Source organism: Salvia hispanica, chromosome 3 (genome assembly GCF_023119035.1).
Source record: "Salvia hispanica cultivar TCC Black 2014 chromosome 3, UniMelb_Shisp_WGS_1.0, whole genome shotgun sequence".
NCBI lineage: Eukaryota > Viridiplantae > Streptophyta > Magnoliopsida > Lamiales > Lamiaceae > Salvia > Salvia hispanica.
Genome location: NC_062967.1, coordinates 52,168,255 through 52,180,871, shown reverse-complemented (window position 1 = coordinate 52,180,871; position 12,617 = coordinate 52,168,255). Strand labels below are relative to the sequence as shown.

At 38.1% G+C, this 12,617-nt stretch overlaps 2 protein-coding genes across 2 annotated transcripts; one reads left to right on the top strand and one right to left on the bottom strand.

The window, feature by feature from the left end:
* Positions 1-4,315: 4,315 nt before the first annotated feature.
* Positions 4,316-7,651, bottom strand: LOC125211815 (ubiquitin carboxyl-terminal hydrolase 27). Its single transcript, XM_048111752.1, has 10 exons — positions 7,338-7,651; positions 6,631-6,772; positions 6,288-6,388; positions 5,979-6,212; positions 5,815-5,883; positions 5,602-5,727; positions 5,390-5,527; positions 5,248-5,310; positions 4,896-5,138; positions 4,316-4,817 (listed from the first exon to the last, which is right to left on the bottom strand). Exons 1-10 carry the CDS (start codon positions 7,575-7,577, stop codon positions 4,557-4,559), a joined length of 1,617 nt encoding a protein of 538 aa, XP_047967709.1. The 5' UTR covers positions 7,578-7,651; the 3' UTR covers positions 4,316-4,556.
* A 506-nt stretch (positions 7,652-8,157) lies between these two features.
* On the top strand, positions 8,158-11,602 carry LOC125215296 (26S proteasome non-ATPase regulatory subunit 12 homolog A-like). Its single transcript, XM_048116670.1, has 11 exons — positions 8,158-8,250; positions 8,363-8,560; positions 8,866-8,973; positions 9,057-9,161; positions 9,246-9,302; positions 9,402-9,598; positions 9,984-10,083; positions 10,223-10,335; positions 10,421-10,574; positions 10,718-10,795; positions 11,198-11,602. The coding sequence occupies exons 1-11, from the start codon at positions 8,248-8,250 to the stop codon at positions 11,420-11,422; spliced, it is 1,338 nt and encodes a 445-aa protein (XP_047972627.1). The 5' UTR covers positions 8,158-8,247; the 3' UTR covers positions 11,423-11,602.
* Positions 11,603-12,617: the final 1,015 nt, after the last annotated feature.

Genomic DNA, 12,617 nt, shown 5'->3' with positions numbered 1-12,617 from the left:
GACACCATTTGCTGGGATTTTCTTGAAGAAGTCCTCCTTGGTCTCAACTTCCATCCAATCTTTGTGGAAAGAGTGATGGGATGCGTCACGTCACCAACCTACTCTATTATTGTTAATGGAAGTTCCCCGACCCTCTTTATCTTATGCATGGAGTATCTTTCTCGCTTGCTCTCACTTCGCACACATGGGGACACATTTCAATTATCATCCTCATTGTGTTTCGCTTCGTATTACTCACCTTGCTTTCGCATATGACCTTATGCTGTTTAGCCATGCTGATTCGTACTCGTTGGATGTCCTTAATAAAGTAGTAAAGGAGTTCTCGGCTTGTTCGGGACTTGAAGTGAGCCAAGGGAAAAATTGCAGGAACAATGGCGGATGAGCGAAGAGATGTCTTGATCAACACGTTTGGTTTTCCCGTCGCCCATTTACCGGGAAAATATCTTGTCATACCGCTAGCTTCACGTGTGCTCAAGCCGCCGACTATTCTCAACTCATTGAGAAATTCTCCTCGACTGTTAAAAAATGGAACGGTAAGTCCCTCTCATTTGCGGGTAGACTTGAACTAATCCGGGCTTGCTTGTAGGATGTGGAGGCGTATTGGCTGCAAGCGTTCCCTATGGTTGGCACGGTTCCTTCAAGACTTGCGAGACAGTTCCTATGGGGATCCAAGTATGCTAAAGTGGCGTGGAAAGATGTCTGCTTCCCAACAACGGAGGGCGGGCTAGGATTGCGGGACATGGATGTTTGGAACACGACCCTCAATGCCAAAATTTTGTGGAACATCTTTGCCAAGAAGGGCACATTGTGGATCAAATGGATTCATACTGAAATCATTCGAGGCACTGACTTTTGGGAGTGGACCCCGGGGCCGAAGATCGATTCTCCCCTCATCAAACATCTTATTTCCATCCGGGATGAAATGGGTGGAAAAGTTCCAGACAGGAGGTGGAGAGATTGCTTACACAATGGAGTTGGGGCAAGGGCACTCAAGCGGCCTACGACTGGTTCCGACCACACGGTGAACGCCGGTTCTGGCCTAAGTTTGTTTGGAAAGACCTTATCCCTCCGAAGTACTCTTTCATCAGCTGGCTGGAACTTCGTGGGAGACTGACGACACGCGACCGAGTCACTTGGACGACTACTAAAAAGAGGTGTGAATTTTGCACGACACAAGATGAAACGATTGTGCACCTCTTCTTCAAATGCTTGAAAACGAAAAAACTTTGGGAAGAAATAAGTTATTGGACTGGGATGCAGCGACGGTCCACAACCATCAAAAGTGCAATCAAGTGGATTGCTAGGCACGAAACGAGGTCGGCTATTATTCAAAAAGTAAGGAAGATTGCCCTCATGGCCTCGGTCTACTTCATTTGGAAGGCTAGGAATGCTCACATCAATGATGGTAAGAAGTTTGATGCGGTGAGAACGACTTTCCTCATCAAGTCAACCACTTATAGTCTCCTCTACTCGCGATATCCTGATGATCAAGTCATTCAACATCTACCATAGCAGCGAAGTCAGAATTAGAAGAAAGGTCAGGGTTCCTTTACCCAGTGTTTGGGTTTTTGAGAGCCTTTTGGTGCTACTAACGTGGGTACTCTTTTTCCTCTTGGGATCTTTTTTCCTTCGGGTTTTTGGTCTTAAGAGGTTTTAACGAGGCCCGACCAAACCTCTGGGTTAGTTGGTAGTACCACCGCACGGAGTTTATTCGTTCATTTCCAGATCTTGTTTGTCATCGCTGAGGGTTTCTCCTCTCGAATTTTGTGCTCTTTTTGATTGTCCGGGTCTGTCCGGCAGTCTCTCCCTTGGGTATGCCCAAGTTGAAGTTTGTAACTTTGGTTTCATCTATTCATTGATTTATTTATATATAAAAAAAGAAATCAGCAGAGAGTGGAGTTCCAATGTAAGACCCAATCTTACTCACTGCAGTAAGGTTCCAAAGTTCTACTGACAGATCCACTAGACGGAGTAGGCTGGTTGGCTGGTAGAGCTATGATGTTTGGCCCTGTCGATGAAGATACTTCTTGGTCCTCTCATGCATTTTGGGTAGTGGAATTGGCTGAGACTTGCTGAGTTTCGGGCACCTCTAAGTTCCCAATAGTTTCACTAATTTCGTCGAGTCCACGAAGAGCCATTCTGTCCCATAGAGAAGCTGGGATTCGTCATCTTATGTTGCCCTAGCATTTTGCCATGTGGCAAGTAAGGATAGAGAAACACCGCAGCTGGGGTTGGGCTGGCGTGTCACTTGGTAGCAAATCACGTGACCTAGTGTTGCAGTAATGAATCAACACAATTTGAGTTGTTTGCCTATTTTGGGAAAGGGCAGGTAACCCTCTCCACCTGCACCACAATGACAGTTTATGCAGCACCAAAAAGAGGAAATTGTCTTTGACAGCACAAAATCCAATTTCCTGCACCACTGCCACAAACAAACAAAGCTAGATACTGGTAGGTGTAGTCACCAGCGTCCAAAAATAGTCCCTGCCCTGACTGTCCAAGGGTGACTTGCAGGCTGGTTACCACAACGGCCAAATCAGGTTGGAGCTTGTGATAGGTGCCGGTGATAGTAACAAAAACTGATTTAGCTATTTCCACGTAGAAAAGAAGGCATGACAAAGATAGTAGAACTTGTTACAACACTTTCAACGGTCTGTGCAGAGAGCACCACAAAGAAGAAATCAAAAGCTAAAGTATGAGGGACTTAGCTTTCGAAACAAGCAGACAGAGCAGCCCTCTGGTGTTGGGAATCAGTGGTGGCGTCTTCGTCGGCTAACAAGAGCGTGAACAATACCACTGCTTGCTGGCGTTTTGTTTCAATTAGTCAGGGGACTCCAACCTTGGTTCAAAACCCAGTAGACCTAGCAGCCCTCTCATTTCTTCTATTTTAGCTTTGGAATTTACACCAGAATACGTATACTCCTACCATTTTTTACTCTATTTGCTCCTTATACATAAAAGAAAATATTCGGTGGTCTAAATAGATCATCGATGCATAATATTTTTTCTATGTGAAGAAGGGGACCAAAAATAAACTTTATTCTATATTCATAAAGTGAGGAGATTTTAAAGAAACTTATTAGTTCTGATATTTTTCTTAATCTTTAATAATACTCCGCCATTTTTTAATTAAGTTTTGTTAAATTAATTCTAATAATGATTAAAAAAGCTGAAAATAATCATTTGTCAAACAGTGGTTCCACTGATTTATTGATATAATGGGTTATTTATTTTAGTTGTAATAATTAACCGATACTGAGAATACAAAATCATAACGAATGTCGACATTTATTTGTACAATTAACTAAAAAAAACGAAATTATTAACCCCCAAACGATAAGAGTATGTCGATAATACTCTCAATAATGGCCTCTATAGACAACCAGATATATGTTACTCTCTCCATTCCACGTTACTTTGAGGCATTTTTTTCGACACGATATTTGAGAAAGTTGTGTTTAGTAAGTTAAATAAAGTAAACGAAAGTAGAAGAGAGAATAAAGTAAAAAAAGAATCAAGTATGTGTGATTTAACAGGAGCGGACCCACGTTGGGGCATGGGATTTCTCCATGGGACCCCATGCATTTTAGTTATCACTACTATATATTGTGTATTCATAGAACACTTCACAAGTATATGCGTAGCTCAGCTGGTTCGCAAGCTACCCTGCTAATACGGCGTGTTTGAATCTTGCTGGGAGCGCCTTTGCTATATTTCTCATTCTCATAGATACCAACTATAGGTTTTCTTATTCTATTCTCAATTTATTTTACGTTTATTTTAAATTTTCTCTTAATTACATTAATTTATTTATCTAGTGATTCTCTTTGTTAAATAAATATATTTTTCTTGTATTTGTAATGTACTTAATGATCTGAGAATAAAAAAAATTCTTTAATCTCATAAAAATAAATATAGTACTATCATATAATATCAGTAAATTTAATTTTTATAATTTTCAATTATTTCGACATTGGCACTATTACTATATTTATCTTTAATTTTTATAATTTTCAATTATTTCGACATTGGCACTATTACTATATGTATCTTTATTTATATTATCCATTTATCACTCATTATTCATCTCTATCTCGCTATACACTATTCAAGTCGGAATTGTTTCTGCCGTAATTGACATTATATATATGCAATATTGTTAACAATAATTTGGTTCCCCCAGTACAAAAATCTTGCATCCGCCACTGTGTGATTAGATGTTTTGTTTTTAGCCAAAAAAAGAAATGATTCAAGTAACTCGCGACAATCCAAAATAAAATACAGCTTAAATAACTTGGATCAGAGAGAGTATATATTTATACAAATAATATTCAAATATAACAAAAAATATTAGTCTCAGTATCATTTCACAATTACAGAAAGATCTAAGCTTTGGTAAAATAAAAATGAAAGTAATTTTAGGATAAATGCCATCCCCATGAGTCATAGTACTAACAATTAAGTCATCAATTCATTGCAGAGGCACCTTTTAACTGGAGCATGATCTATATGCCTAACACTAAAAAAATAATATATATAAAGAAACTATTTGTAGCTCAAAAATTCTCAAATTTCTCATAAAAAAGCATGCTAGCATTTGCATCCATCACTTCTCTCTCTAAAACAGTATCCACCTGAGAATCTGAGATACAAAACCATTGCTGAATTTCATCATCTCCATCATCACCTATCTTGCCTCTCACTTTCCTGTAAACTGTGTAGTGCCCACCGCCACTGCTTCCAAAGTGCTCCACAACGGAGACGAGGCGGTAAACTGGGCTTCGTGCCGGCCTCGTTGGTGGGGCCGCAGCTTCCACCTGCAGTAGCAAGCATTGCATTAGTGGGGAAAGAGAAACTGAGGGGGAATGGCAAGGCAAAGAGGATGAGAAGCTCACGTTGCCATCAGCTCGATTCCTAGAATCGGGGGAGCTGGTGCCCAGATCTTCTAAATGAGGGTCGTTTTCGACTGCAATGCTTGTTCCCGGATCAAGTGCCGTTGTTTGGTACATGAAACGAGGGAAGGCCATTACTCGCTGGCTCGACGGCCTGAATGACGAACTTGCTTCCATGGCTTTGATCCCGACTCCAGTGTTGGTGAACGAAGATAGATCGAGGACCGACGGGAACGAGACATGTCCCTTTAAAGAGAACATATCACCCGAATCACAAAAAAAGACAAGGAAAGCAAAAGAAACTATGCAAACTACGGAAAATCAAATAGGACTAGCGGGGTTCGAGGTAGATTACTCTAAGTTTCGTCGATTGTCCAAGAACATTATATGAAGCTCGTTGGAAATGAATGCACAAAATCTGCACGTTAAAAAGATTTGAAATTCAAATATGTTTAGACAAAAATGCTGCAGATTGTTTTTCGTTTCGCTGTGCATACCTTAGGGCTCCATGCAATACTCAGTTGCTTGAGCGTACGAGAGAACCTATTTGACCAAGGAAGTGATTCGAGAGAAGATAGTGTCCGGCATTGACAAGATTCGCCTCGATTACAGCTTCCTAGTTTTTCAATATCCGCCTGCAAGAAAGTATACCGATATTAATAGTAAAATACCAAACTCGAACAACAACGATTTGATCGAAGTAGATTACCTTATCTTTGAAAATAGACACGTATTCGATTGCAGCCTTATGCCAACAGTTGCTGCAGTAATAATTCTCAATATGTTCGGCTACAAAGTATCGCTTTAGGCAGTCCTCCAATGTGCATCCAGCCATCTAAAATTTTCACAACGAAGAAAATAAGCATGGTGGAGGATGCAAATAGAAAAAAAGCGAATGACTGAGAAAAATGTACAAACGTACAATTGTACCATCACTGCTCACTGGAGGCGAAAGGTGCAAACTATGAAAATGCTGAAAATCGAGAGAGATCTGTAGAAGTAAAAAACAAATATATATAAGTCATGAAATTATGTAATCTAGGATGAAGTTTGGACCTTGATGACTAGCAAATTTTACCATTCAACCTGAAACGAACAACTCTGGCAAACTAAGATGCTGCCGAGGATTCCATCAAAGGGCTTGAGAAAACTACGGCTCCATCTTTGCAACTCAATCTCATCTTTGCTGGTCTTTATGGTAAGAATCCTACCATTAGGAAGTGAGGGCAAATCGGCTAAGGAACATGTTGTGGGGATAAAATGCTCGTATATTTCTTCTCTCAGCGAAGACAAGAGATGGGAAAATGCTTCCTCGGCATCCTACAATAAAGCTAGAATTAGACTCGTAATGTTTATGAACTTCATAGAGATGGATGGTGCTAATGAAACAAGTACCTGCTGCCTGGATAGATTGAACTTCGGAATATAATGATCCATCTCAGCCATCAATTTCCGAGGGTTGAGTACAGTTTTTTGGTGCCTAACACAACATAACTCTGCAATATACAACGATCTCATTAAGGGCAATGCCGCTGAATGTAACATTCCAACGAACAACTGGGCAAATAATATGCAATGGAGGGCATCAAGATAGTGAAGATCATCATTTTGACTAAGGGTACGAGCTCAATTAAACTTGGGAAAAACAACCGAGATTGTAAAAAAGCAATCAGATACGTAGCGAGTGATCACCTCAATGGGTTTTCATATTTTTAGAGCATAGACAAGATAGACTAACCTTCCAGTAGTGAAGCTAACGAACTAAAAAGTGGAAGATTTTCACTACCACAATTATCATCTACTTCTTCAACTGATAACGAGCCGTATTCTTCCATCATCTCCCACAGATATTTCTGGAAGCTAACGCAGCTCGACAATGCCTGAAGCCACAATCACCCAACATAATCATTACATGGCTCGAAAGAGCTCACGATCACACTCGCAAACTAATAGCATAGTCGGACACAAGCAAGCACAGGTTCGAAAACAGGAGAATCAGCATAATCAAACAGCAGAACTGAACATTACCACCAAATCAGATTAGATATCTCAAAAAGAGCTCTCGTTCACACACACTAACAAATGGCATAGTCAGACCACAAGAACAACATTGAACATCCAATTTTTACAATCAAAACAACTTCAATCTCTCTCTCTCTCTCTCTCACACACACATATATCCAACTGCAAAATTGAACATTACATAGCTCAAAAGAGCTCATATTCACACATAATCACAACATTCAAGATTCGATTTTTACATACAAAACAACCTCTCTCTCTCAACAAAAGAATGCAATTATAGAACCAAGCTCTGAAAGAGTAGTAGAGTACACAATCATACACACAAGCAGATAACATATCATACCAAAAAATCGCATCACCACAAAACCTAGAATCGAGCTCAGCCCCAAATTAACATTAAAAGGAATCAGTGTTTTTTACCTGCAAAACAACATTCAAGAAACAATTGTTGCCGAGATTTTGCAATCCGGGAACAGCCCAAACACCAGTAGAATCTGCATCTTCATACGAGATTCTGAAATCGAAATATCTACTAAATCTTGCTGCCAAGACTGTTCCAACAGCGCACAATACACCAATTGATATTTTCCAGCCAGAATTTGAGACACAACTAGTTCTAGGACCATTGCAAATCAAAGAACGCAGCTTCTTCGTCTCCATTTAGGGGCGATTTGGCCGCCGATTAATCTCCGCTTCGCTTTTGGATTCTTTGCTGCTCAATTTTTGTCTACTTTTATTATTTTCTCTTTAACTCATACACGTAGGCTATTAATTTTCATAACCATTTTTTTGGTAGGTGTTTTATCACTATTTTATAAATAAATAAATTATTAATTTATTTTTTTCCTCCAACATTTTTCTTTCTTTCATATTTCATTAAAATTGTTTGTTTTATCTTTTAGCTGTTTGATTTTATTTTTACAAATAAAAATTGTGGAAATTTGGAAAAAAATATGTTCACAAAAAGATGGAAATTTGCGGTTTGGTTAGTCACTTGAAATTAAAAGGGGATTAATTAATTATTGGAAAAATCAAGAGCCTAATTATGAATTTATAATTAAAACACTCGTATAACTTATAGGGAAGTAAATATTTCATGAAATATAAAATTTATTTACACTATCCATGAAAAATAATTTTATTTTTTTTTCACCGAAAAAATAGTCGTATTCCAAAATCTCTCGAAAAATAGTCATAATAAAAGCACATAAGTAATTCAGCATATAGTAAAACAGATTTCAAAATCTCTCAAATCCTCAAATTTCCCCACTTTCTCTCTCTAGGGTTTTTACTCTCAGCTGATTGTAATCGTCGAATCACTTCCATCAAAATGGTAACCTGTCATATCTCCTAATTCACAATCAGCTTCTGTTAATACAGTTTTTTCCGCCCAATTATGGATCTCAGTGGTGTAATTTTGGTGATTCATTGTCTCGATTTCGCAGGGCGATGCAGGGGGCAGTTTGGAGGCGAAAATTGAGTCGCTGCTGAATGTGGAGAAGCAGATGAGGCAAGTTGGCGACGTCGCCGGCACACGGAAGGCAGCCACCGATATTCTGCAGCTATGCTTCGAAGCCGGCGCGTGGCAGACTCTCAACGAGCAGATTCTGCTCATTTCCAAGCGCCGCGGACAGTTGAAACAGGTTCGGTAGATTTTTTGCAGCGACGGATTTGTTTAATTTTGTTGGATATTTTTTCAATCATAGTCGAGTTTATTCTTGTTTTAGCATTTTCATCTTTTTCCTTTTGATTAATTTGGTTTGAGATGAGATGAAATGTCGATGTGTTCATTTGCTCTTTTAGGTTCAGTATTTAGTAGTAATAGGAAGCTGAAAACGGCTGTATGCGTTTTTTGAACTCGTTCATGGCTTGATTAGTGATGTTGCTGGAAGCTCTTTTGCTGCCTGAAGTTTGTGTTGATGGTTGATTTTGTGTTTGGTTGACGCAGGCCGTGCAATCCATGGTTCAACTAGCAATGCAATATATTGATCAAACTCCCGATATTGATACTAAGATTGAGCTTATCAAGACACTTAATAGTGTATCAGCTGGGAAGGTGATTCATGTGCAGAAATCCGTTTATATTTATCTGTATTTTGAGGACTTTGATGTCTTAAGTATTGCTCAATTTGCTGACAGATTTATGTTGAGATAGAGAGAGCTCGCCTTATTAAGAAACTTGCCAAGATTAAGGAAGAACAAGGACTTATAGCCGAGGCTGCAGATTTAATGCAAGAAGTTGCGGTCAGTTGTTTTCACTAATTGCACTAGTCAATCAGTAGGTTTTGTTTACTTCTTCAGTTGTTCTCTAACAGATATCTGCTACAGGTCGAAACATTTGGAGCCATGGCAAAAACTGAAAAAATAGCTTTTATTCTTGAGCAAGTAAGTTATTTATTCTTTTATATCCATCTATGATTGGTTTTCTTTCTCAATTTTGCATTTGGCTGATGGTCAAGAGTTTCCGTCCTTTGCATTTCATAGGTCCGTCTATGTTTAGACCGCCAAGACTATGTCCGTGCCCAAATACTCTCGAGAAAGATAAGTCCTAGAGTTTTCGAGGCTGATCCATCAAAAGAAAAGAAGAAACCCAAAGAAAGTGAAAGCATTGTTGAAGAGGCTCCAGCTGATATTCCATCGCTGTTGGAGTTGAAGCGGATCTACTACCAATTAATGATTAGGTATTCACCATTTCTACTTTTGATTTCTTCCAAGGTTATACGTCATTTATATCAGCCCATGTTCTAGTGAACATGTACATAATCCATCATGTAATACTTGCATAGGGATTCATGAGACCTACATAGTCATACAAACAAATATAGCCAAAGGGAGGCTAGCATGCTGATTGCATTTCAGGCTTTAGCCATTAAATATCATCTTTCATTCCCAGTGATGGATTTTACTTTATTGATGTATGGATACTTTTGGGTTTGAGTTTGACAAATATGTTATAACTTGCTGCCTCCAACATATCTAATGTCTGATTCCTCCTTCACATCCTCCTCCAAGGAGTTTTTATCATGTAAGCAGCCAGTATAATCTGATTGCCTTCAACATTTTTAGGTATTACTCTCACAACAATGACTACCTCGAAATATGCCGGTGCTACAAGTCAATATATGAGATCCCTTCCGTGAAAGAAGATCCAGCCCAGTGGATACCGGTATGATCTTTTTTTTTACTGACCAGTTTTTTGCTTTTAATTGCTTGTAATTATCATCTTTGGATATACTCCTATAACAAGTCTTTTGATCTGTTTGGTTTATGTTATCTGTTGTTAAAAATCACAATATTACCTGCAGGTTTTGAGAAAAATTTGCTGGTATTTGGTCTTGTCTCCTCATGATCCTATGCAATCTAGCCTTCTTAACTCAACTCTGGAGGATAAGAACCTGTCAGAAATTCCTCATTTCAGGTTAGCTATTTCTAACGTGTATGGTTTTTCGTTTTCCTCTTTTATTTCTCATATGGTTATTATATAAGTCTGCCCTTATCACTAGGTTGCTGTTGAAACAACTGGTTACTATGGAGGTTATTCAATGGACGGCTCTTTGGGGCACATTTGAAAACGAGTTTGAGAATGAGAAGAACATGCTTGGTGGTTCTTTGGGTGAAAAGGCAGCTGAGGATTTGAAACTCAGAGTAATAGAACATGTAAGGCTCCAACAACCATTTCTTTATACTTTGTGATTTATCTTCATTGCTTCCTCTAATGATGTTAATCTTTTGTTGCTTATATCTTTTTAGATCTATTTATTTATGTGTTACATGTAACTGAGCGTTGGTATACCTTGCAGAACATCCTTGTCATTTCTAAGTACTATTCACGGATCACCTTGAAGAGACTTGCAGATCTATTGTGCCTCACTGTCCAGGTCATTCTGCATTATATTTGTGAAACATCTTTACTTGTAAACGTCTAGCTTTGAGTTATTCTGGATACGCTACCTTTAAATCTGTATTACGTGCATCTTAGATAATGTTTGATGGTTACCCAAATTTTTTATTATGAATCTATTACGTGTGCAACTAGGTTCGTGATATGATAAGCTAAGTTAACAAGCTAAAAATATTCTATCAGCTTTTCTGCAACCTTTTTGGGTCTGCTGCTATATTGTGAACAAACATGATCTCATTATTAAGAGAATATTGTGTTCTTATGTTCGGTTTATTCTATTAATTCCATCTCTATGATGTTCCAATACCTGCTGTTGAAGTTGAAATTCATATCGATCCATGAATCACCACCTTCATCCATTTCATCATTATTACCGCAGGAAGCTGAGAAACATCTTTCAGATATGGTCGTCTCGAAAGCACTGGTGGCAAAGATCGACAGGCCTCTAGGTGTGATCTGTTTCCAAGCAGCTAAGGACAGCAATGATATCCTGAACTTGTGGTCATCAAACTTGGAGAAGCTACTCGAGCTCGTGGAGAAGAGCTGCCACCAAATCCATAAGGAGACAATGGTCCACAAAGCTGCACTGAGTTTGAAAAGTTGAACAAGATGCTTACCCTGAAACTCTATAGTAGAAAAAATGGTTACAAATTAATCTGTGGCAAGGTAGCATTTTGGGCTGATGATACATCATCGCTTTCATTTGGCTTTCGACTTTTAATCCTTCTGCTGTTCGTTTGATTCATTTCTCGTTTTCTGAATCGAAGCAGGCTACTTAACTGTATGCTTAATCTCGCAGGTTAATTTTAATTCACAAAAATGATTGATGCTTTATTATGAAAATTTAAGATCTACATTTCGTATATGCTCGCTGAACATTCATTTAATCGATTTTAATTTTTATTTGTGTACTGTCATATTTCTTTTTTTTGGATGATGCCTTTTTAAAAAAAAAAAAGTTTACCCATGTGTGAAGCAATTCCAAAATATTACTACCCCATCTCAGTCTTACTATAGGAGTTTTATTTAGTGTGGATATGGATTTTAAGAAATGATAAAGAAAAGTGGATTGAATGGGTTAGGGGAATATGAGTTCTACTTATATAGTAGTTTTATAGCAATAAAATGTGAGTGTGTAATAAATTGGTGGAATATGAAGTGTATTTATAATTTATGTTAAAGGTGAAATAAGGTTCTTGTTGTAGACGGAAATGGTAAAATATGAATTTTATTGTGGAACATAGGGGCTACTCAGTATTGAATACTAATTCCCCAAACCTTGTTCTTCAAGTCAGCGACTTACGTAATGCTCTTTGATTTGACAAACGTATAATGCAATTCTCCATTCACCAGTTGAAATTTCCCTTCTAAGAAACTTAAAGAAAAAGACATTTAAAATTCAAAACTGTTGGAAGGATTCACTTGTACAATAGTATTTGGCAGTTGCTACATTTATTAGTACACTATTATAAAATGGACAAGTAGTACAGAAAAGATGACTGGAGAGCTAGTGGGAGAAGGGGTTGTTTTCTTGTACTCCTTCTGTCCCATTAGAAATGCAACGTTTTTTTTTGGGCCGTCCCACTAAAAATGAAACGTTTCCTAAAATGGAAACATCACTCTCTCTACTTTACTCTATCTTCATTAACTCATAAAACACCACTGCATAAAATCTTGTGCCGGAAACTAAATGTTTCATATTTATTGGGACGGAGGGAGTATAAGATTTATTAGTGGTATAAGTTGTCAATAACTTGATGTATAAGGATAATAAAGTGAAATAATTTTCCACAAATAAA